At 37.6% G+C, this 25,977-nt stretch overlaps 1 protein-coding gene across 1 annotated transcript in view; it reads left to right on the top strand.

Moving 5' to 3' along the window:
- The window catches only part of CNTNAP2 (contactin associated protein 2), a 1,946,973-nt gene that overhangs the window by 1,020,100 nt on the left and 900,896 nt on the right, over positions 1-25,977 (top strand). The window contains exon 9 of the mRNA XM_059396202.1: positions 21,257-21,406. Coding sequence (XP_059252185.1) covers positions 21,257-21,406 — 150 coding nt within the window. The remainder of the gene's footprint in view (positions 1-21,256; positions 21,407-25,977) is intronic.

The raw sequence follows: 25,977 nt of genomic DNA, 5'->3' as shown, positions 1-25,977 counted from the left end.
TGGGACTTGAAAGAGATGAGGCACTCTGTAATCATTGTAATACCTGTCTAACAGGGCTGTGCCCCCCAGGAAGATGGGAATCAACAGACTTTGAAGGACATGTTACAGTTAGACTATGAAAACAAGAGAATGCCTGCACTTGGGATTACTTCTTATTTAAAGATCCCCAACTGGGTACCAAAATCATCTCAGCTAGACTTTTCCTTCCCTACTCACTTCTTATTTATTTATTTTCCCTGTGTCATGCAACTCTAGTTTATAAAATAGAGGGAAACTAGTCATAGAAATTATAAAAATATATGTAAAGATATTTAAATCTCATTGGCAGGCACAATAAGGCAAACTTCTTGAGTCCAGGAATCATCATGTTTATTCTTTTACCAGGTACAGTGTTTCTGATAGGAATGCCCTCAGAAAAAGAGGAATTGATTTGAATGTCCTTGCCATTTGGACAGTGTCAATTTCCTATAAACAAGGATGATTTTGTGCCTTTAGAGAAAATTGTAGGATATTGCAGTTTATCTGAAACATATGTGGAACAAAGATAAAGGACTAAATAGAACTTAGTCAATTTAGACGTAAGAAATAAATTGCAATAATAATAATGAAAATAACTCATTTTCCCCAAGTAGGAATCATTTCCCAGTCATAACTTTCTATTTAAGTCAAATACAAAACAGTGACTATAAACAAAAATAATGAATATTTAAGTTTAAAATCAATTAACTGACATACTTATTTTAGAAATTAAGGAACAAAAATATAACCAATAAGCCATTAAATGGAAAAACTGGAATGTAAGAAAAGTAATGAATCTGAAAAGCATAAATGAATTGATAGGATTTTCATTGCCCAGTAAAGTCAATTAAATGCAATTAAAAGATGATGGATTCTATAAACCATGTTATGAACCCGAAAGTCGAGGTAAACCCCTGAAATTATAAACAAATTTTGGATATATGAGTAAGGACTTTTTTCTTAGGACAGGATTCATAATGTTCTTCAGGTTTTCGGCATAGACTGTTACTCAAAATCCTCCTTCTGTGTATCCTACACTTCAGGGATTCTATATGTTCCCTCTTTACACTCCGCCTGCCATGTCCTCCTCAGCGCACTCCAATTCCCACTGACCTCCATTACTCCCAAATCTAGTGTCCACTTCCTGTCCTCACTTTACCTGATAGCTCACAGGCATCCTCTCCATGAAGCTTCCCTTCTTCTGGAAACAGTCTTTCCCTTAATAGCACATTCTCCTCGTTTCTTTCCTGTGTTACTGGCTACTCTTTCTCAGTCTTCTTTCCTGGCCGCTGCTCCTCTTTCCAACTTCTAAGTTTAGAGCATGCCAAGACTCAGATCAGACTCTCCTCTTGATCTCTGTGTTCTCTCTAGGTAGGCTTATCGAGTCCCATGCCTTATGCCTACGACATCAAATCTCTAAGCCCAGATGTGACTTCTCTCTTGAGCTCTAGACACAAATATGCAAGTACCTGCCTGACATCTCTGTTTGCATGTCTAATGGATGTACCCGACTTTGCCTCCCTTCCCCAGGATCCCATTACTTAAATGGCCTTCGTTTCCACTCAAATGCTTCAGCCACAAATCTTCATCTTTCTCGAACTTTTGATAACCAGTTAATGAGTAAGACCTGTCAATGGTATCTCCAAATTATATGACAAATCTGGCTTTTCTCCAATGCTAACCTGTCCACATCTCCATCATCTGTGATCCTAACTACTGCGAGAGCGTTCTAATGGGTCTCCCTGCTTTCACTCTTGCTTCCCTGCATCTACTCACCTTCCAGTAGCTCGAGTGCATCCTTAAAATTGAAACAGAATCATGGCACTTTTCCCACTAGACATAGCAAAGGTTTTCTATCCCACTTAATAGTTCATATTGTAATTAAAACTCTCAAGGCCCTTACTTATCAAACCTCTGCCTATTTGTTCTCATTTTCTCAATCCTGCCCTCTTCTCTCCTTATCAAACAATCTTAGCAAGTCCCACAATTTTCTCCATCATGACATCTGTTTTATTTCTGTTATAGCATTTACCATACCTGAAATTGTACTGTCACCTTGTTATTGCCTATGATCTGTCTCCCCTGAGGGCAGGACTTTGTCTGTCTTCTTCACTGTTACATCCTGGTGCCTAAAACAATGCCAGTCATGCCACGGGAGAACGATAAATGAGTGAAAGAATGAACATAACTCTTTGGAGTGCAACTCTAGGAGAGCTTGAGCTGGTAGGGGTACATCTCCATGTTATTTTCCTTAAATTCTGAAAAGTTAGGCTGAGAAGACAGGACTGCCAAATTTCCCCCATCAAGGGAAAACCTGAGACTTGAGGAGAGGATGATTGTTGCTGCTTGTCCCTTTGATGCATTTCTCCATTCTTCAACTATTGCATCGAAGTAATCTACAAGGTTTGTAACGTTTATAGTAAAAACTAGAATAAAATACACCAGATGTTAAGTGTGATTCTCTTGGTGATATGAATCATTTTTTCCCCTCCAGTATACTTTTTTGAGTTTCTGTGCTTTCTTCAGCACATCTTATTTTATAGATGAAAAACATTTATAAAAACCCTTTATTTATGATGCAAAACTCATGTAAGATGCCATTCCTCAATATTGTCTTTATCTGCCCTATGCAGATACACATACAACCCACAAAATGTGACGTATACCTTTTGTAAAACCTTGGAAATACTTTCTCTTTATGCATACATGTATGTGTCCTTGTACATGTGTTACAAAAATAATACTGATAGAATAGAAACTGCTACTCGCTATTGATAGCATCAGGTGACTCACACACACTATGCCTCATGAGTTATTGATAACAACTCTCTGACATAGTGCTGTATCTTCCTATAAAAGTGAGGAAACCAAGTTGCAGAGAGGCTTAGTAATGGCCTCAAAATAAAATAGCTAGATTTTTCTACCACAGAGACCACTTCTGACTTACTCACCTCTCTGTCTTCACTGCTAACTTAGTGCCTGGGAAATAGTAGGTAGTGTATGTATTTGTGGATAAATGTATTTATGTATATGTATTTATGGAACAGTGTCGCTGGCATTTGGATTCATGTGTGAGTGACGTCTAGACTCTTCTGTGCAGAATCACACTATATCTTTGGTGTTGTCTCTATGTGCACATTAATCAGAAATCTTATGAATAGAAACCTTCCTTGAAATTAGCAATAACTTCTTCTTCAGAGTAACTTGTATTGCATTTTATATTCAAGGCAGGATCAAATACTCAAATGAATGACTGCATGAATGAGTCAGAGTTAGTGCATAAACTAGAGTCCTAGGTTGATAAGGTTTTTTAAAGTTCAGTATTTACTTGGCCATATTCCTACTTTATGTTCTTTGGAACAGTTATATTCTTTGGAAGATTATCTCAAGAGAAAAGTGACCATAGAATAATCATAAAGCTTTGAATAAGAGATTTTGAAGTACGGTGGTATTTGACTTTTGGCTGGGAATCAACAATGGTTAAGATAATTATTAGAGATTTTTATATGAAATTGTAGTCCTGGGGTAGTTACTTAATTTTTTTTTAATTTTTTATTTTTTATAAACATATAATTTTATCCCCAGGGGTACAGGTCTGTGAATCACCAGGTTTACACACTTCACAGCACTCACCAAAGCACATACCCTCCCCAATGTCCATAAACCCACGCCCCTTCTCCCAAACCCCCTCCTCCCAGCAACCCTCAGTTTGTTTTGTGAGATTAAGAGACACTTATGGTTTGTCTACCTCCCAATCCCATCTTGTTTCATTGATTCTTCTCCTACCCACTTAAGCCCCCATGTTGCATCACCACTTCCTCATATCAGGGAGATCATATGATAGTTGTCTTTCTCCACTTGACTTATTTCGCTAAGCATGATACGCTCTAGTTCCATCCATGTTGTTGCAAATGGCAAGATTTCATTTCTTTTGATGGCTGCATAGTATTCCATTGTGTATATATACCACATCTTCTAGATCCATTCATCTGTTGATGGACATCCAGGTTCTTTCCACAGTTTGGCCACTGTGGACATTGCTGCTATAAACATTCGGGTGCACGTGCCCCTTTGGATCACTACGTTTGTATCTTTAGGGCAAATACCCAGTAGTGCAATTGCTGGGTCATAGGGCAGTTCTATTTTCAACATTTTGAGGAAACTTCATGCTGTTTTCCAGAGTGGCTGCACCAGCTTGCATTCCCACCAACAGTATAGGAGGGTTCCCCTTTCTCTGCATCCTCACCAGCATCTGTCGTTTCTAGACTTGTTGATTTTAGCCATTCTGACTGGTGTGAGGTGATATCTCATTGTGGTTTTGATTTGTATTTCCCTGATGCCGAGTGATATGGAACACTTTTTCATGTGTCTGTTGGCCATCTGGATGTCTTCTTTGCAGAAATGTCTGTTCATGTCCTCTGCCCATTTCTTGATTGGATTATTTGTTCTTTGGGTGTTGAGTTTGCTAAGTTCTTTATAGATTCTGGACACTAGTCCTTTATCTGATATGTCGTTTGCAAATATCTTCTCCCATTCTGTCAGTTGTCTTTTGATTTTGTTAACTGTTTCCTCTGCTATGCAAAAGCTTTTGATCTTGATGAAATCCCAATAGTTCATTTTTGCCCTTGCTTCCCTTGCTTTTGGCGATGTTCCTAGGAAGATGTTGCTGCGGCTGAGGTCGAAGAGGTTGCTGCCTGTGTTCTCCTCAAGGATTTTGATGGATTCCTTTCGCACATTGAGGTTCTTCATCCATTTTGAGTGTATTTTCATGTGTGGTGTAAGGAAATGGTCCAATTTTATTTTTCTGCATGTGGTGGCTGTCCAATTTTCCCAGCACCATTTATTGAAGAGGCTGTCTTTTTTCCATTGGACATTCTTTCCTGCTTTGTTGAAGATTAGTTGACCGTAGAGTTGAGGGTCTATTTCTGGGCTCTCTATTCTGTTCCATTGATCTATGTGTCTGTTTTTGTGCCAGTACCATGCTATCTTGATGATGACAGCTTTGTAATAGAGCTTGAAGTCCGGAATTGTGATGCCACCAACTTTGGCTTTCTTTTTCAATATCCCTTTGGCTATTCGAGGTCTTTTCTGGTTCCATATAAATTTTAGCATTATTTGTTCCATTTCTTTGAAAAAGATGGATGGTACTTTGATAGGAATTGCATTAAATGTGTAGATTGCTTTAGGTAGCATAGACATTTTCACAATATTTATTCTTCCAATCCAGGAGCATGGAACATTTTTCCATTTCTTTGTGTCTTCCTCAATTTCTTTCATGAGTACTTTATAGTTTTCTGAGTATAGATTCTGTGCCTCTTGGGTTAGGTTTATTCCTAGGTATCTTATGGTTTTGGGTGCAATTGTAAATGGGATTGACTCCTTAATTTCTCTTTCTTCTGTCTTGTTGTTGGTGTAGAGAAATGCAACTGATTTCTGTGCATTGATTTTATATCCTGACACTTTACTGAATTCCTGTACAAGTTCTAGCAGTTTTGGAGTGGAGTGTTTTGGGTTTTCCACATATAGTATCATATCATCTGCGAAGAGTGATAATTTGACTTCTTTGCCGATTTGGATGCCTTTAATTTCCTTTTGTTGTCTGATTGCTGAGGCTAGGACCTCTAGTACTATGTTGAATAGCAGTGGTGATAATGGACATCCCTGCCGTGTTCCTGACCTTAGCGGAAAAGCTTTCAGTTTTTCTCCATTGAGAATGATATTTGCGGTGGGTTTTTCATAGATGGCTTTGATGATATTGAGGTATGTACCCTCTATCCCTACACTTTGAAGAGTTTTGATCAGGAAGGGATGCTGTACTTTGTCAAATGCTTTTTCAGCATCTATTGAGAGTATCATATGGTTCTTGTTCTTTCTTTTATTGATGTGTTGTATCACATTGACTGATTTGCAGATGTTGAACCAACCTTGCAGCCCTGGAATAAATCCCACTTGGTCGTGGTGAGTAATCCTTTTAATGTACTGTTGAATCCTATTGGCTAGTATTTTGGTGAGAATTTTTGCATCTGTGTTCATCAAGGATATTGGTCTATAGCTCTCTTTTTTGATGGGATCCTTGTCTGGTTTTGGGATCAAGGTGATGCTGGCCTCATAAAATGAGTTTGGAAGTTTTCCTTCCGTTTCTATTTTTGGAACAGTTTCAGGAGAATAGGAATTAGTTCCTCTTTAAATGTTTGGTAGAATTGCCCCGGGAAGCCGTCTGGCCCTGGGCTTTTGTTTGTTTGGAGATTTTTAATGACTGTTTCAATCTCCTTACTGGTTATGGGTCTGTTCAGGTTTTCTATTTCTTCCTGGTTCAGTTGTGGTAGTTTATATGTTTCTAGGAATGCATCCATTTCTTCCAGATTGTCAAATTTGTTGGCATAGAGTTGCTCATAGTATGTTCTTATAATAGTTTGTATTTCTTTGGTGTTAGTTGTGATCTCTCCTCTTTCATTCATGATTTTATTTATTTGGGTCCTTTCTCTTTTCTTTTTGATAAGTCGGGCCAGGGTTTTATCAATCTTATTGATTCTTTCAAAGAACCAGCTCCTAGTTTCGTTGATTTGTTCTATTATTTTTTTGGTTTCTATTTCATTGATTTCTGCTCTGATCTTTATGATTTCTCTCCTCCTGCTGGGCTTAGGGTTTCTTTCTTGTTCTTTCTCCAGCTCCTTTAGGTGTAGGGTTAGGTAGTGTGCCTGAGACCTTTCTTGTTTCTTGAGAAAGGCTTGTACTGCTATATATTTTCCTCTCAGGACTGCCTTTGTTGTGTCCCACAGATTTTGAACCGTTGTATTTTCATTATCATTTGTTTCCATGATTTTTTTTCAATTCTTCTTTAATTTCCCGGTTGACCCATTCATTCTTTAGAAGGATGCTGTTTAGTCTCCATGTATTTGGTTTCTTTCCAAACTTCCTTTTGTGGTTGAGTTCTAGCTTTAGAGTATTGTGATCTGCAAATATGCAAGGAATGATCCCAATCTTTTGATACCGGTTGAGTCCTGATTTAGGGCCGAGGATGGAGAATGTTCCATGTGCACTAGAGAAGAATGTGTATTCTGTTGCTTTGGGATGAAATGTTCTGAATATATCTGTGATGTCCATCTGGTCCAGTGTGTTGTTTAAGGCCTTTATTTCCTTGCTGATCTTTTGCTTGGATGATCTGTCCATTTCAGTGAGGGGAGTGTTAAAGTCCCCTACTATTATTGTATTATTGTTGATGTGTTTCTTTGATTTTGTTATTAATTGGTTTATATAGTGGCTGCTCCCACGTTGGGGGCATAGATATTTAAAATTGTTAGATCTTCTTGTTGGACAGACCCTTTGAGTATGATATAGTGTTCTTCCTCATCTCTTATTATAGTCTTTGGCTTAAAATCTAATTGATCTGATATAAGGTTTGCCACTCCTGCTTTCTTCTGATGTCCATTAGCATGGTAAATTCTTTTCCACGCCCTCACTTTAAATCTGGAGGTGTCTTAAGGCTTAAAATGAGTTTCATGGAGGCAACATATAGATGGGTTTTGTTTTTTTATCCATTCTGATACCTGGTGTCTTTTGACAGGGGCATTTAGCCCATTAACATTCAGGGTAACTATTGAGAGATATGAATTTAGTGCCATTATATTGCCTGTAAGGTGACTGTTACTGTATATGGTCTCTGTTCCTTTCTGATCTACCACTTGTAGGCTCTCTCTTTGCTTAGAGGAACCCTTTCAATATTTCCTGTAGAGCTGGTTTGGTGTTTGCAAATTCTTTCAGTTTTTGTTTGTCCTGGAAGGTTTTAATCTCTCTTTATATTTTCAATGATAGCCTAGCTGGATATAGTATTCTTGGCTGCATGTTTTTCTCGATTAGTGCTCTGAAAATATCATGCCAGCTCTTTCTGGCCTGCCAGGTCTCTGTGGATAAGTCAGCTGCCAATCTAATATTTTTACCATTGTATGTTACAGACTTCTTTTCCCGGGCTGCTCTCAGGATTTTCTCTTTGTCACTGAGACTTGTAAATTTTACTATTAGGTGACGGGGTGTGGGCCTATTCTTATTGATTTTGAGGGGCGTTCTCTGAACCTCCTGAATTTTGATGCTCCTTCCCTTTGCCATATTGGGGAAATTCTCCCCAATAATTCTCTCCAGTATACCTTTTGCTCCCCTCTCTCTTTCTTCTTCTTCTGGAATCCCAATTATTCTAATGTTGTTTCGTCTTATGGTGTCACTTATCTCTCGAATTCTCCCCTCGTGGTCCAGTAGCTGTTTGTTCCTCTTTTGCTCAGCTTCTTTGTTCTCTGTCATTTGGTCTTCTATATCACTAATTCTTTCTTCTGCCTCATTTATCCTAGCAGTGAGAGCCTCCATTTTTGATTGCACCTCATTAATAGCTTTTTTGATTTCAACTTGGTTAGATTTTAGTTCCTTTATTTCTCCAGAAAGGGCTTTTATATCTCTAGAGAGGGTTTCTCTAATATCTTCCATGCCTTTTTTGAGCCTGGCTAGAACCTTGAGAATTGTCATTCTGAACTCTAGATCTGACATATTACCGATGTCTGTATTGATTAGGTCCCTAGCCTTCAGTACTGCCTCTTGTTCTTTTTTTTGTGTTGAATTTTTCTGTCTTGTCATTTTGTCCAGATAAGAGTATATGAAGGAGCAAGTAAAACACTAAAAGGTGGCAACAACCCCAGGAAAATATGTTTTAACCAAATTAGAAGAGATCCCAAATGAGGGGGGAGAAAGGGGATAAAAATAGGTTCAAAAAGGAAGAAAGACTGGGGCGCCTGGGTGGCTCAGTGGGTTAAGCCGCTGCCTTCGGCTCAGGTCATGATCTCAGGGTCCTGGGATCGAGTTTCGCGTCAGGCTCTCTGCTCAGCAGGGAGCCAGCGTCCCTATCTCTCTCTCTCTCTCTGGCTGCCTCTCCGTCTACTTGTGATTTCTCTCTGTCAAATTAATAAATAAAAGCTTTAAAAAAAAAAAAAAAAGAAAAAAAAAAAAAGAAAAAAGAAAAAAAAGAAAAGAAGTAAAAAAAAGAAAACAAATAAGAAAAATATAGAAAAGAAAAAATATATATATATTGAATAAACTAGTTAAAAAACATTAAAAAGAAAAAGGTAAAAGTTAAAAAAAAATTTACCATAAGGCTAGAAAAAAAACAAAAAATGAAAAAGAAAAAAATTAAAGTAACTGCAAGACTAAAAAAATCACAGGGCCAAAGCCATGAGTTCTGTGCTTTGCTTTCTCCTCCTCTGGAATTCTGCTGCTCTCCCTGGTATTGAAACCCCACTCCTTGGTAGGTGAACTTGGTCTCGGCTGGATTTCTTGTTGATCTTCTGGGGGAGGGGCCTGTTGTAGTGATTCTCAAGTGTCTTTGCCCCAGGTGGAATTGCACCGCCCTTCTCAGGGGCCGGGGTGAGTAATCCGCTCAGGTTTGCTTTCAGGAGCTTTTGTTCCCTGAGTGCTTTCCGTAGAGTTCCGGAGGACGGGAATACAAATGGCGGCCTCCTGGTCTCCAACCCGGAGGAGCCGAGAGCCCAGGGCCCCACTCCTCAGTGCGCCCTTAGAGAACAGGGCCCAGTTATTCCCGTCTGCCTGACCTCCGGCCGCGCTCCGAGCTCACCGAGCCTGCGACCGTTTCAAGGTAACACCGAGCTGTGAGCTTACTGTTGGCTCTGTCTCTGTAACCGGCTTTCCCGTTCCAATACCCGCAAGCTCTGCGACACTCAGACACCCCCGATCCTTCTGTGACCCTGCGGGACCTGAGGCCACGCTGACCCCGCGTGGGCTTCGCCCCGGTTTAGCCTCTGGAGCGGTGTCCCTCAGCGGAACAGACTTTTAAAAGTCCTGATTTTGTGCTCTGTTGCTCTGCCACTTCCCGGGAACCGGCCCCTCCCCCCGGGGTCTATCTTCCCGTTGCTTTGGATTCACTTCTCCACCGGTCCTACCTTTCAGAAAGTGGTTGTTTTTCTGTTTCCAGAATTGCTGTTCTTCTTCTCTTCGATCTGCCGATGGATTTTCAGGTGTTTGCAATCTTTAGATAAGCTATCTAGCTGATCTCCTGCTAGCTGAAGTAGTCTCAGCCTGCTACTTCTCCGCCATCTTGAGTCCTTAATCAGTTACTTAATTTTTTTAACATCCTAAAATATTGTCCTCTAAAATCTTAACATATTAATACAATATGTATTGTATTTGGGTTTTATTTGGGTTTTATTTAATAGCAACTAATGAGATATATTGGGTTTCTCAGTGTTCAATAATTCAGAAAACAAAGCAAAAATCAGTCCTCAAGTAAAATTCAGTTGAACTTAAAAATGAGTATCACTATTACTTCAATTATTTCAAAAAATGTTCTTCATATTTTTTAGGTAAAAACTACATACAGTTGCTTTTTATTATTTGTGGTAGTTATGTTCTCTATGGTCATTGCAAACACTGAATTAGTGAATATTGAACTCTTGCTCCTACAAGAAACATAGGGTTAGGTTCCTGCATGCCTCTGGTCACAACATTGACATCAACTGATCAGTATAGAACCTTGTTTCTTGTGTGTTTCTGTTAAAAGTTCTCTCGTTTATTACATATACTTGATTCACCATCATGGAACTCATGGCCCACAGCATTATAACCTGTACCTGAAACAAGATTGTCTAACATACATCATTTTTCTCTGTAAGATACATCTCAGCTTTCTCGAAACTAGGAACACTAGCACTGCAGCACTGTGTTTGGGGAACTTTTAATTTTTATTGATTGGTTGATGTGTGTGGTGTGTGTGTGTGTGTGTACACAATACAGTGCTTCAACAATTCTATACGTCACTCAGTGCTCATCATGGTAAGTGTACTGTTTCATCCTCTTCACATATTTTACCATCAGGGACCATTTTAAAGAGCAAAATCAACAAACAACACAAAAATGGGAGAAATATGGTATTAAATAGGCAGTGGGGAGGACAGGATGAGAGCTGAACCAACAAGGCAGGGGCTGCCTTTTTTGACTTCACCTGAGAGCTTGTGCCAGATGGCGCCAGTTTCACCCAATCTACGCATGCTCAAGTCCACGAATGACCCTGTTAGTGCATGTATTGGCTTGGGGTTACAGAAAAATATTAGCAAGTATGTGTGCTCACAAATATATAGACTCCATGAATGAGAATCAACTGTGTGTGAAATACACAGGTCTAAGATGTACAGTTCAGTGGGTTCTGATAAATACACATACGCAATGCAGCAGCCTCCAGTCGAGATATGAAATGTGTTCATCACCTCAGGGAGTTTCCAGAGAGTTTCCTTCTGCCACTCCCCTGTCCATTCCCACCTTCAACTCTCTCTCTCGTAGACAATTCAACTGCTGGCCGGATTTCTATTACTGTAGGTTAGTTTTACTTTTCAGGAACTTCATATATAAGGATTCATTCAATGTTACTTTTCGTGTCAACCTTCTTTCAGGCAAACAATGTTGTTTGTACCACTCGTTTATTCTTTTTTTTTTTTTTTTTTTTTTTTTTTTAGTTAGCGACATTGCTTTGTATGAATGTACACTGTGTTTAGGCCTGTTCAGTTTAGGCCTGTAATAAAACTGCCAAAACATTTCTTTGCAAATATTTTTGCAATGTATATTTTTGATTAGGGTGAGTAAATATTTAGGAGGGGAATTGTGGGGTGATAGGATTAGCATATGTTTTACTTTATTAAAGAAAAAATAAAACTGAGCTGCCAAAGAATTTTTCAGAGTGGTTGTACAACTTTACCTCTCACCGATGGTGTAGGAATTCAGATTGATCCTGTTCTTAGCTAGTTCTGTTAGTTTTGAACCCCTGAAGTGGGTGGAAAATTGTATATCATTATGATTTTAATTTACCTGATGACTAACAACACAGTAATAAAAAAGTCATGTAATATGCTTTCCTCCTTGTATTTATCTTAAAGATTCCATTCAAGTAGCTCTTTCAAGGCAAAGTGATGTTTCAAAGTGACTTTTTGTCTGTACCTATAGAGGACAGCATTTGGCAGTTTCTTCAGCTAAAAAAAACCAAAGAACTTTTTGCCTGCCCAAGCAACTTATTACATGTTTTGTGATATTTAAAATGTGGTTTGTATTGGCACATAAAAAGTGAGCAAGATTAAATGAGATCAAGTCCTTATGATACAGAATTTATAGATAATATAATACTGCCTGGCCTATTTAAGAAAAGATAGATTCTTTTTTTTTCTTTCTATTACATACATAGATAATTGATAATTTTTGAGATCTGTCGGTAGCACATCAGAACACTGTAACTGCCTAAAGATGGATTCATATCCTAGTTAATTTTTCTCTCAAGATTGAATATTGAGCAAAAGACTTGAAATTCTAGTCATTGTAATTTTATCTGAAGCATTTTCAAACAGATGTTGCATCTTGGTTTGCTACTATATTTTAAATACTTTCTTTTTTCAGTATTCATTAAACTGGTCTCTTTTTCTTGTCTCTAATAAGAGAAACAGCTGTTTCTTCTTGTTCTATTAGTGCAACCACCTCAAGAGCCTTACTTTAAAAAATAATACCATTAGAAAGACAGCTTAGATAGAATATGCTTCATTAACATGGTACATTTGCATACAAAACAAGTTTTTCTAACAATTATAAGTTAGAGAAATGTAAATGAAAATATTATAAAACAATTTAAGTATGAAAAAAAATTATGACCAGAAGCTGTAAAGTGGTTTCAGAGATGTTGGTTTTAGGTTAAAAACTCTCTTTGTAAAAATATCTGTTTCCTTTTAGAATATACACTTGGAAAGTTTTGATTGTTATGAATTAGTAACTGGAAGTATCTATTATAAAGTAATGTCAAATAACCATTAAGAGTAAAATTACATCAAAATGATATATTTTTAAAACACAAATACTGGGGCATCTGGGTGGCTCAGTGGGTCAAAGCCTCTGCCTTTGGCTCAGGTCATCATCCCAGGGTCTTGGGATCGAGCCCTGCTCTCTGCGTGGCAGGGAGCCTACTTCACCCCCTCTCTCTGCCTGCCTCTCTGCCTACTTGTGATCTCTCTCTCTGTCAAATAAATAAACAAAATCTTTAAAAAAATAAATAAAACACAAATATTTTAGAAAATATGTACTTCAATTTATATCAGTCTTCTCAAAATTAGTCACCATAGGAAGTCCTTACTTGGAATTATATTTAATTTTTGGAAATACTTCACAAACATTCAGCAAACTATTATCATTATTTTTAAAAAATCCTATCTATTGAATAATCTAGTTAACACACACACACACACACACACACACACACACAATTTGGGGAGGATAAAGCAGACCTTAACTATGAAAGAGTAGCTCAAAGTTGGCTTAAATTAGCTTAACAATTGTTGACCCTGATATTAACAAGAGGTATAATCAGCTAATGCCAAATCCCTAAATCCCTCACCATTGATATTACATGATTGAAATTATATGGGGAGGAGGATATTTGTTCATAAACAAAACCAATTTTTAATCATTTCATATCAGTTAATGCTTATAGAATTAAACAACAACCCAAGTTGATATTTAGAAAGCTGGGCTAACTGACCTTATAAGAAACAGAAGTTACTTACTGAGTGTTAACTATGTGTCAAGCACTTCTCTAAATGATAACATATTTACATGTAATCGTCATAACCACCCTATGAGGTATATACTTTTATTAGTCCCATTTAGTAAGTAAGAGAACGGAAACAGGCTGAATTGCTGACAGTCTGGCTATTCAGTGAGCAGAAATGAGGTTTTTACCCAGATGGTCTGACTTCCGAATCCCTGATTCCTCCATTATGCAGGCTGCCCTTCTGAGGGTGGGTCTGTAAGTGAGACACTCCTGGGCTCTAAACTCTTTCCCAGTCTCATAGAGGGCATGGTGCATGTGTGCCTGAGCAGAATATGAACCCAAGTATCGGGCGGTCCCCCATTTTCCCAACAAGATAATTAAGAATACCTTTTAACTAACTTCCATGTAAAAACTTTTAGTTAAAATATATGTATAATATTTACATAGTTACTATGTGTTTTTAAAATTACATACACAAATAATTTAGGACGTTTATTGTCTACTCTTACTTTTTGGAAATAATTGCATTATAATTTCTTCAGATGCAGCCTTAGCATTGATGTCTGTCATAACTGTGAGTCATCTAGAAAAGATCATCATCACCTCTAAGTTGTTTGTACACAGGATTTTTTTTTCACATCTCATGTCACTGGATACTGGACATTATTTTTCTAAGCCTCAAGTGCCCACTAGCATAATACTAGGATATACCTTTTTTCTAGCTGTCCCCATGTGTGTATTTATGATTCCACATTTGAAGTCTTATTTTATCACTGTCTTGTTTAGTGAGCTTGCTTATAACTACACCAGTATTACAATTTACAATATTTGTAATCGAAACTCTCCCCCCAAAATTCATCCTTCTCTATAAAATGAGACTAATCAAACTAAAAAAAATTTTTTTTGACATAATGATATGGATATACATATGCTGCTTTCGGGGTGCCAGGCTGTGTTTTAATGCTATAGAAATAATAATTACTCCTCAAATCCAATCTGTTAAGTGGATAGTGTTATTTTCATTTTAGACAAGCTATGAGGCACGGAGTGGTTAAGTGAAGTGGCCAGGTTGGCAAGGGACAGAGCAAAGGCAGGCAGCCTGGGTTCGGGACCAGTCCTCTTCATCTTCATGCTGTTTTCCATCCCGCTGTCCTGCTGCTGCCGGTTCGCAAGAGTCAACACACTTACCTAGACAGTGTGTGCACATAGTGCCCAACACAACAAGGATCTCAGGAAGTGCTAGCCAGATGAGACATGGGGTTCTTTTATAAGTATCAGTAACTAGCATCCTTCTTTTTTGATCTGGCACCGAGCCACCATGCAGCCAAGACTCCCTGCTTCCAGGAGTATAGGTCCCTGGTGAGTCTCTGTTTCCTGGGAGATTCATTGGCTCTAGAACAATGAGTAGAGGAATATCATGTCTTTAACAATTGAAAAGTGCTGCTTTCATCCAGTTTGTTAATGTGTTCTTTGTTATTTACGACTCACAAATTTCTTTTTTTTTCTTCTTTAAGATTTTATCTATTTATTTGAGAGAGAGTGAGCAAGGGAGCAAGCAAGAGAACACAAACGGGAAGGGGCAGAAGGGAAGCAGCAGACACCCCCCCCCCCCCGAGCAGGGATTCCCAATGCGGGGCTCAATCCCTGGACCCTGGGATCATGACCTGAACTGAAGGCAGACACTTAACCAACTGAGCCACCAGTGCCCCTGTGACTCACAAATTTTTTTTTTGAGAGTCACCTGCATTTTTATTTTTATTTTTTAATTTTAATTTATTAGCATATAATGTATTATTTGCTTCAGGGTCTGTGAATCATCAGTTTTACACAATTCACAGCACTCATAGCACATACCCTCCCCAATGTCCATAACCCCACCACCCTCTCCCTCCCTTCCCACTCCCCAGCATTCCTCAGTTTGTTTCCTGAGATTAAGAGTCACTTATGGTTTGTCTCCCTCCCTGGTCCAATCTTGTTAACGTATTTCCCTCCCTTCACCCCACAACCTCCTGCCCTGGCTCTGAAATTCCGCATATCAGAGAGATCATATGATAATTATCTTTCTCTGATTGACTTATTTTGCTTAGCATAATACCCTCTAGCTCCATCCTCGTCATTTCAAATGGCAAGATTTTGAGGTTTTTTGATGGCTGCATAGTATTCCATTATATGTGTGTGTGTATCACATCTTCTTTCTCCATTCATCCATTGATGGACATCTAGGGTCTTTCCATAGTTTAGCTATTGAGGACATTGCTGCTATAAACATTTGGGTGTACTTGACCCTTTAGATCACTACATTGGTATCTTTAGGGTTAATACCCAGTAGTGCAATTGCTGGGTCACACGGTAGCTCTATTTTCAATGTTTTGAGGAACCTCCATAACATTTTCCAGAGTGGCTGCACCAGCTTGCATTCCCACCAACAGTGTAGGAGGGTTCCCCTTTCTTCACATCCTCATGAACATCTGTCATTTCCTGACTTGTTAATTTTAGCCATTCTGACTTGTGTGAGGTGGTATCTCATTGTGGTTTTTATTTGTATTTCCCTGATGCTGAGTGATGTTCAGCACTTTTTCATGTGTCTGTTGGCCATCTGGATGTCTTCTTTGCAGAAATGTCTGTTCATGTCTTCTGCCCATTTCTTGATTGGATTATTTATTCTTTGGGTGTTGAATTTGATAAGTTTTTTATAGATATTGGATACTATCCCTTTATCTGAAATGTCATTTGCAAATGTCTTCTCCCATTCTATCAGTTGTCTTTTGATTTTGTTAACTGTTTCCTTTGCTGTGCAAAAGCTTTTGATCTTGATGAAATCCCAATAGTTCATTTTTGCCCTTGCTTCCCTTGCTTTTGGCAATGTTTCTAGGAAAAAGTTTCTGCGGCTGAGTTTGAAGAGGTTGCTGCCTGTGTTCTCCTCAAGGATTTTGATGGATTCCTATCTCACATTGAAGTCTTCCATCCATTTTGACTCTATTTTTATGTGTGGTGTAAGGAAATGGTCCAGCTTCATATTTCTGAATGTGTCTGTCCAATTTTCCCAGCACCGTTTGTTGAACAGACTGTATCCTTTCCATTGGACATTCTTTCCTGCTTTGTCAAAGATCATAGAACTGAGGTTCTAGTTCTGGGCTCTCTATTCTGTTCCATTGATCTATGTGTCTGTTTTTATGCCAGTATCATACTGTCTTGATGATTATAGCTTTGTAATAGAGCTTGAAGTCTGGAATTGTGATGCCTACAACTTCGGTTTTCTTTTTCAACATCCCTCTGGCTATTCAGGCTCCTTTCTGGTTCCATACAAATTTTGGGATTATTTGTTCCATTTCTTTGGAAAAAAAAGGATGGTATTTTGATAGGGATTGCATTAAATGTGTAGATTGCTTTAGGTAGCATAGACATGTTTACAGTATTTGTTCTTCCAGTCCATGAGCTTAGAACATTTTTCCATTTCTTTGTGTCTTCCTCAGTTTCTTTCATGAGTACTCTATGGTTTACTGAGTACAGATTTTTTGCCTCTTTGGTTAATGTATTTCTAGATATCTTATGGTTTGGGTCCAGTTGTAAGTGGGATTGACTCCTTAATTTCTCTTTCTTCAATACTGTTGTTGGTGTATACAAATGCAACTGATTTCTGGGCATTGATTTTTTTTATATTCTGATATGTAACTGAATTCCTGAATGAGTTCTAGCAGTTTCTGAGTTCAGTCTTTTGGTTTTCCACGTAAAGAATCATATCATCTACAAAGAGTAAGAGTTTTACTGCTTCTCTGCTGATTTGGATGCCTTTTATTTCCTTTTTTAGTCTGATTGTGAAGCTCAGATTTCTAGTAGTATGTTGAATATCCGTGGTGATAGTGGACAGCCCAGGTGTGTTCCTGACCTTAGGGGGGAAGCTCTCAGTTTTTCCCCATTGAGAATGATATTCGCTGTGGGTTTTTTATAGATGGCTTTGATGATATGGAGGTATGTACCCTCTATCCCTACACTGGGAAGAGTTTTGATCAAGAAAAATTGCTGTACTTTCTCAAATGCTTTTTCAGCATCTATGAGACTATCCTATGGTTCTTGTTCTTTCTTTTATTAATGTATTATATCACATTGACTGCAGATGTTGAACCAACCTTGCAGCCCAGGAATAAATCCCACTTGGTCGTGGTGAATAATCCTTTTAACAATCTTTTATTCACATTTTTAATGTGAATAATCCTTTTAATACTAGCCTATTGGCTAGTATTTTGGTGAGAATTTTTGCATCCATGTTCATCAAGGATATTGGTCTGTAATTCTCATTTTTGCCCTTTGTCTGGGTCTTTGTCTGGTTTGGGGATCAAGGTAATGCTGGTCTCATAAAATGAATTTGGAAGTTCTCCTTCCATTTTAATTTTTTGGAATGTTTTCAGGAGAATAGGAGTTAATTCTTGTTTTAATGCTTGGTAGAATTTTCCTGGGAAGCCATCTGACCCTGGGCTCTTGTTTGTTGGGAGAATTTTGAGGACTGCTTCAATCTCCTTACTGGTTATGGGTCTGTTCAAGTTTTCTATTTCTTCCTGGTTCAGTTTTGGTAGTTTATACATCTCTAGGAATGCATCCATTTCCTTCAGATTGTCAAATTGCACTCTGTTTGGTGTGGTGGCAGTGAAAATCTGTGTGTGTGTGTGTGTGTGTGTATCTGTACAAGTGTGCATGTGTGCACACACATAGTGTAAGTGAACTCTGATCATGGATGCACAGAAGTTATATAACATGTTTTGTTGTTGTCTGGTTTGTTTTTGTTTCTTGTTTGTAAGAATCGAGCCTCTGCAGCCAGATATATCTGCATTTCAATTCTCACTTCTGCCACTTACTAACCATGCAATGTTTAAACTATATCAGATTCAGTTTTCTCACTTATTTATTTGAAGCAATAATTCCTAAAACATTTAGTGTGAATTATAAATGAATCAAATGCAAGAACTTATCAGAGTGAGTCGTGTATAGAGCTTAAAACACTATCTTTAAATATATTCCTGTATGTGAATATATTTAAAGTTAGTGTTTTAAGCTCTATACACAACTCACTCTGTGTAAACCTGGTGATTCACAGACCTGTACCCCTGGGGATAAAAATATATGTTTATAAAAAATAAAAAATTAATAAAAAAATAATAAAAAAAATAAAAAATAAATAAATATATTCACATACAGGAATACTGCAGTTGGATTCTGCTCTAGAAAAAGACTTTCAGGATTATTTTTCATAACATGGATGAAGAAAATTTTTGAAAAGTAGTTTATTTACTTTTGAGCAAGTAGATCATTCTTTCCCCATTGAAGAATTGAACTTCATTATAGCTGGGAGCCATTCCTATAATAGGTTGCTAAGGCATACCTCTTGAAGATTAAAAGTACAAAATAATAACTGGAATTCAAATGAATAGAAATTCCAGTTTAAGCTCAGCTGCAGCAGTGGTTGCTATCAACAAGCCTGCTTTCATTTCTCTAGTAATTAAGTTTCTTGAAAAAAAAAAATAAAGTCACCTTTTTATTTTTATCTGATTGGAATACTAGACCCTTTGGCATGAACAGTTAAGCTGATGATATTCTTTTATAAATTAATTGTATGATGGAGAAATGTTCACAGGAATTTTTAGAAATGCATTCTGGACTACTGTTTAGAACAGAAAGCTCTGTCAGTTAAGTGACCTTTTCTGGTTGTGTGATTATTTAGAATTAGATTTGGAGAGTGAACATTTCTAACATTGATGTCCTTGGGATCTGTGCACCAAAATTGCATTTCAAAGTAGGGACTATCACATTATAAAGGCAAAACCCCAAACCATGCAGCGCTATACCTAACCAACACTCAACCCAGTTTTGTACTCTACAGAAAAATGTTACCATGAAGATACGGTCTTCTGTGCCACTGTTCTGTGGGAGAACCCTGATGTAATCTACTTAAGAAGGAAATATTTCAATAAACACTAGTATTTGTGTGATCGCTAACTGATTTTAATTTTAGAATAAGACTTAACATTTACATAGTAATTTCACAGTACAAAATTGTGCATATATATTATACATTTTGTAACTTAGAGGTTATTCAGTATTAATTACTTTAGAACAGGGATTTTCTGTTTTCCTCCATTGATATAAAATGTGCTAAGTATGTATTTCTAAATTGAAATTTGAAAATCCTAAGAAAATACCTGAGGTGTGGTTATTTGTAGTGATATTTACTAACACTGATAAATATTCACATACATGACAATCTTACAGGCTTCAACAGGCTTTAATGTTTTTTCCATTAAGATAGTATTTCTGTTTAATAGTTTCAGCCAACCAAAAGTTTATGCTTTTTCAGCAAAGGACCACATAGTAAATACTTTAGGCTTTGTGAGTTTTAACAAGTCTATGTAACAACAACTTGACTCTGGAGCAAGGCACTATGTAAGAAGAACTTTATGTGGACACTAAAATTTAAATTTTATATAATTTTCATATGTCATTTATTATTATTATCAGTATTAGTATTAGTATCAATTTTAACTATTTCAAGATGTGAAAACTACTTTTTAGCTCTCAGACCATACAGGAACCGAAGGCAGCAGGCCAGGCTTGCCCTATAAACTGATTTGCAGACCTCTGATCAGAGGTTGGGAGCATCATCTGTGCTTCATTGACTTGCTCTCATTTCATTTTTAGCTACCTTTACTCGCTAGGCTTCTCTTTCATTTGTGAATCTGAAATGTGTCTTCAAGTAACTTCAAGTAATCTGTGGATTCTAAATTATTCTGTCTGGGTTAGAACAAAATCCCTTCCCTTTGCAAGAGAATAGACCTTTGTAAGTTCAAAGAAGGCCACTCGGACCCTCTTAGACTTCTCCATCTCTCTCTGTGTTTCTTAAACTCTTTCCCGGTGCTTATCTTTCATGGCTGATCTTCTTCGTTTGCTCCTTAATTTTCTATTCTTTACAAAATGAGCACACATTAAACAAAAACTTTAAGTTATTATCTGTCTAATGGAGACTTTAAAAGAATGTCTGTTTCCAAAGATTTTTGTACTAAGCCACAGTTAATGTGGTTGTTAGGAGTGGGAGCTATTGATTTATTTTTGTTGATTTATATGTTTAAATACAACCTAATTCATTATAAGGATACCTTATTTATAAATGATCAGATAACCTTGGTATTATTTCCTATGATTATGAGTGGTTAATTAGCACGTTAGTTCTTAGTTTCTACAACCTTGCCAGACATGGTTATTGAGAGAAAATAATAGCATAAAAAAGTTCTTAATAATTGAGAGAGATGTTAGATAAAAGTCATAAATCCATTTTGTTATTGGAGAGTGGCTTCTAGTAAACCTAATCATAAAATAAGTAATTAAAATAGTTCATCATCACCTCCCAAACAGCTTTATTCACTCCATTCATTTTCCCAGGTATGCCAATGGCACATTAATGATTATTCCCCTACTTTATTGGGTTCTGTTATGCCTTATCTGTCCAATGGAGGATAGAACCACTTATGATATTAAAGAAGCATGCAGTCAATTGCAAGTAGCACTGAATTTTTCTAGATGAAAATATACTAATTTTTACCAACAAATTTCTGACTCTTGGTATTGAAAATTGTTTTAAACTGTACCATCTTTAGAAAATAAATTGACTTTTTTTCTTAACAGGTTCTGGATTGAATGACGGACAGTGGCATGAAGTTCGTCTCCTAGCTAAGGAAAATTTTGCCATTCTCACCATCGATGGGGACGAGGCTTCAGCTGTTCGAACTAACAGTCCTCTTCAAGTTAAAACTGGCGAGAAGTACTTTTTTGGAGGTAAGATTACCATTTTTTATTGGTTAACTAGTACATTGTTAAAACAGAGTTTCAGTGAAGTTTGATTATGAACTATTTATATTTGATTCAGCACATCTCAGGGAAAATACCAAACTCTTATTCCGTGAGCTAAAGAGTGGCAAGTTTATGCTTCTTCGTGATGAAAGTATTCTTATGATGCCACCATATCCTTCTAGTTTAATTCAAATATTCAAAGTATAAAGCTTGAGATTCTGAATCCACTGATTATCATAATACTACCTTCAAAGTCAGATCCTTGGATCACCTATTGCTGTGTAATTAATTACTCCAGACCTTAGTGGCTTAGAACAACAAACATTGCCTCACAGTTTTGGAAGTGACATCCCATCACTTCAGTTATACACAGTTTGGTAGAAGTGAGTCACTAAAGGCAGACCACACTTAAATGAAAGGGATTACATGAGAAGACGTGCATAGAGATCATCTTCCAGGCTGCCTGTACCTGTTGCCTAATAGGAAAGGCATCTTATCTTATATACTTGGTTCTTAAGTAGTGAAAGAATTAGTGAAAAAGAAGGTTCTCTTAAAACAATAAATTCTACTATATGTGAAAAAATGTCGCATGGACCTGAGCATTTTTTTCTTTAATTTAAAAAACTTATCTTGCCAGAATTTTTTTTTATCATTAATGAAATGTAGGGACATCTTTTTATTAAAGAGTTTGGTGTGTTGTTTGAATCAATATATCTGTCACTAGATTATTGACTTCCTCATCCTATGTCACAGGATATAAGATCTCAAAAATAGTATTGCATTCTTAGGAAAGGTTTTGTTAAACTTTAGAAACAAATGTGTACATATATCTGTTTCTCAAAATACATTCATTAATATTCATATTTATTCATTTGCTTATTTAAGTTTTTATATATCAGTATATCTATATATATTTCTACTTTTAGAATAAGCCTATTTGAGAGCAGTCATATTGTGCATCTTCTTCCCTACTATATCCTCCATGGTCTTAGAAAAATTCCTGAAAAGTTGATAACCAATAAATAGGAATGAATTAGTAAATTTAGAAAAACAAGTAAGAGCAAACATTTTACTCCCAGTTGTTTAGAAGGAGAAATGGAAGCCCACAGTGCTTTACTGACCTGCCACTGAGTTTATACCATCAGTTGAGCTCAAGACCTGACTCCTGTGCTGGGTGTTTCTCGCTGTACATCATGGTACAATGAGTGATAACTCAGAGACCAAAGACCTGAGCTAGACCTCACTGTCTTGAATCTTACATTGTGTTCACTGGAAGTTAAAAACTACATGTTTCTAAAAAGGCTTTCAATAAATATTTGATGAGTTGGGTGAAGGTCGGCGAGAGGTCTTATAAGTGAATCCACTGGGGCTTATTGATTTTAAAGTAACCCAGTAGCCCAACTGATTTTTCTGCAAAAAAGTATTTAATATGATGGGCTTTTGGCCAACAGTTTTCATTGCCATCATACGAAATGGATCACAGTAGTCAGTTGGAAAGCTATTGATAATCCCTACCATCCAAATGGCAGTGGAATACCTTTGGCCATCAGTGAACATGCTGAATGCCTAAGGCTAGTTTTGGTCTGTTTCCATCTACGTGGGTAGCCTTGTAGCTATAACCAACAAATTTAAGGCACAGAGTTAATGAGATGTGAAGTCTTCATAGTGTGCTATTTACTATTGCTTTATAGATTTTGGTTTTCAAACCCAGTGGTTAGGAGTATATTTTCTCCCTCTTGGGTCTTTTGTCTGCCATTGGGAAATGCTGTCAGCAGATGATCATGATGCTGCTTTGGTTATATCTTCATTAGCTGAATCCTTGGAATATATGAGAATCACCAGGGAAACTTGTTACATTTCAGAATTCTCAGGTCCCACTCCTAGAACTCAATGCGGAATGCTGGGAAAAGAAAGAATTCTAAGCTCTAAGGTATTCTGGCACAAATGATCTGAGGAACAGAATTATAGATCACCCTGAGCCAATTTGCATGCACAGCTTTCAGATTCTTGTGAAAGACGTCAGTCGCCAAAAAGTGAGATAAGTGAGAATCAGCTACTGTCGTGTAGCTTAGCCACCATGAAGCAGTAAAAGGAAGTCACAGGCCAAGGTCTGGTGCACATACAGACATTTATTAAATGAACATTTTTATTAGCAGGTAGGCACAATTCAGTTAATACAGACTCTTCTGTAAGCTCAGTGAAGTCCTAGCTCTCTTACTTGCTATACCTTGAATTAAATGTTCTCTTCGGGCAGCTTTCACAGTATTTTAGATGCAGGATTCAGCTACACGCAGCCAGTGCCAAGCAAGAGAAAGTCTCCTAAGCTGATGGCTGGCAAGGATCACCAAGTGATCGATACTCCAGAACCATGTCCAAGGCTTCAGGCCACCGGCCTCACTTGCCTTATCTTGTCTACACACAGGCTTTGTGTGTCTATAAAACATGTTTTGTCAAACTATATATCCTGAATATCTTTCATTTCACCACTGAGATATCTTTCCTAATATTTATCGAACATTTATGCTGATTAACAAGGTACTCCTTTCCCCAAAGAAAACCCAGTTTGGCATTTAGTAAGTTGATTAGAGGAGCAGACAGCAGAAATATGAGGTAGCTGCCTCTGGAATGGTGGCTCGTGACTGCCTCTGACCTGTGGCTGCAGAGTGGAAGCTTGCTGTCTCCAGATAGTAAGTCACACACACACAGCTGCCTAGAGTCTGTGCTGAAAAGCTTTAAGTTAGTTGTAGATACTGTAATAAAAACATCTTAAACATTAGTAGAGTGGAAAGATAATGGACTTGTTACAAAATATGAGCTTTGAAACACATACTCCTGGCTTGGGATCGTGGCTTCACTTAGTTGATAGATCATTTTAATCATTTACCTTCTTCATTCATTGAAAGGCAGTAGAGTTAAATAATGGTGCGAACATTACTAGAGTAACCTACTAAACCCAGGGACTGATTCCAGGGGATGCTAAGCACTGACTCCCTTTCCAGTCCGTGTGGGGTCTTTATTTAACTCATCAAGGACAGCCCCTTCCAAGGAAGAGTTGAGATTTCAGACCACGTGCTCACCTAAAGCATCTGACCAACTTCTCCGCAAATCAAAACGAATTGTTTTCTTACCAGGTAAAAGCCTTAACTAAAGCTTGCTGGCCTTGTGTACTCGATTACAGACTTTCAGACACTTCGTTTCCTTTGGAGTAAATTCCTGATCATGTAGCTTCCACTCTCCGCGGCTGTGTTTTACCAGCGTGGAGTTTTATCTCTCCGTGCCTGCACCCTGCTAATCCCAGCCCAGGTCTTAGTTCTCCTCCGGAACACTCGTGGTCAGATATTTAAGCACCAAGAATTCTTTTGTCTTGTTCTTTCTTGGGAATAAACAGAGAAAGAAGGAGATTATTCATTTGGAGTGTTCCCTCAGCAACAGTTCTTTTGGTTGCTTTAATTTTTTCTCTCTACCACCCAACTGGAATTACTTTTGATAAGACTTTGTTAATTTTAATAATCAAAGTAAATTTATTTATTGACTATTTACCTGGTATTGGGCTTTCTGATACAGGCCAGAGCCCATGGTCATGAATTTGTAAATTTCTAAATTTTTTCAGGCTTTGTATTTTTTTTTTTTCTTCTAAATTTCTGTTGCTTTCATTTGAAAGAAGGAACTGTGGGCTGAAGAGAAGAGATAAGAAAGTTTCAGAGCTCCTGGAAGGGGGTGGCTGCACTCAAGAAGGACTTTCCTTCCAAACATACTTCGAAGGTTTCATATATCTTTTCTGTTTTAAAACTGGGATCTAAGTTCATTCATTTATATCCAGAGATTATAGAGCCCTAGTATAACCCAGGTTTAACGCTGTCATTTATATTATTTGTATGGCTCTCTTACTAATTTTATAGCTATTCTGAGCTCCATCTGGGGGAACCTCTGTTTTGTGCTGGAGGCCTGCCATCCGGTTGGCTGAGGCTCACATTATGAAGGATTGTCCCCTTAAAGTTGGTCCATCGAGACATTAACCGTATCTGCAAAATACCTCCACAGCAGCTCCTAGAGTCGTGTTTGCTTGCGTAACCGGCACTATAGCCTATCCAAGTTGACACACGGAATTACCCATCAGAGATATGGTTTCAAGATATCACATACAATTATAATCAGACACCAGGTTTAAGGTACAGATGAAGGAATACCAGAAACTGCTTTTACAGGTTTCTAATTAAAATCTCCAAGTCTTCTACAGGCTTCTTTTTCTGCTTTGTTTTGTTCTATACTTTCTAATGTTACTTATTTTATTCCCCCTTCTCTTTTCAATCCTTTTACTAAGATAAGCATTGACAAATGCTAAAATCCACCTATTTCAAGTGCATGATCCAGTGAGTTTTAGTAAGTATATAGAGCACTGCAGCCGTCACCAGAATCCAGCTCAGAGAGAGCATTTCTTTAACTCCCCAGATCCCTTCCTGCCCCTCTGCAGTCAGTTTCCACTCCTGCTTTGCCCCGGCAACTATTGATGTGGTTGCTTCTGCCCCTGTGTTTCTTTTTTTAGATCCTTTTTTTTT

Source organism: Mustela nigripes, chromosome 4 (assembly GCF_022355385.1).
Source record: "Mustela nigripes isolate SB6536 chromosome 4, MUSNIG.SB6536, whole genome shotgun sequence".
Taxonomy (NCBI): domain Eukaryota; kingdom Metazoa; phylum Chordata; class Mammalia; order Carnivora; family Mustelidae; genus Mustela; species Mustela nigripes.
Note: the sequence above shows the minus strand (reverse complement) of the source record. Positions and strands in the feature narration are given on the sequence as shown.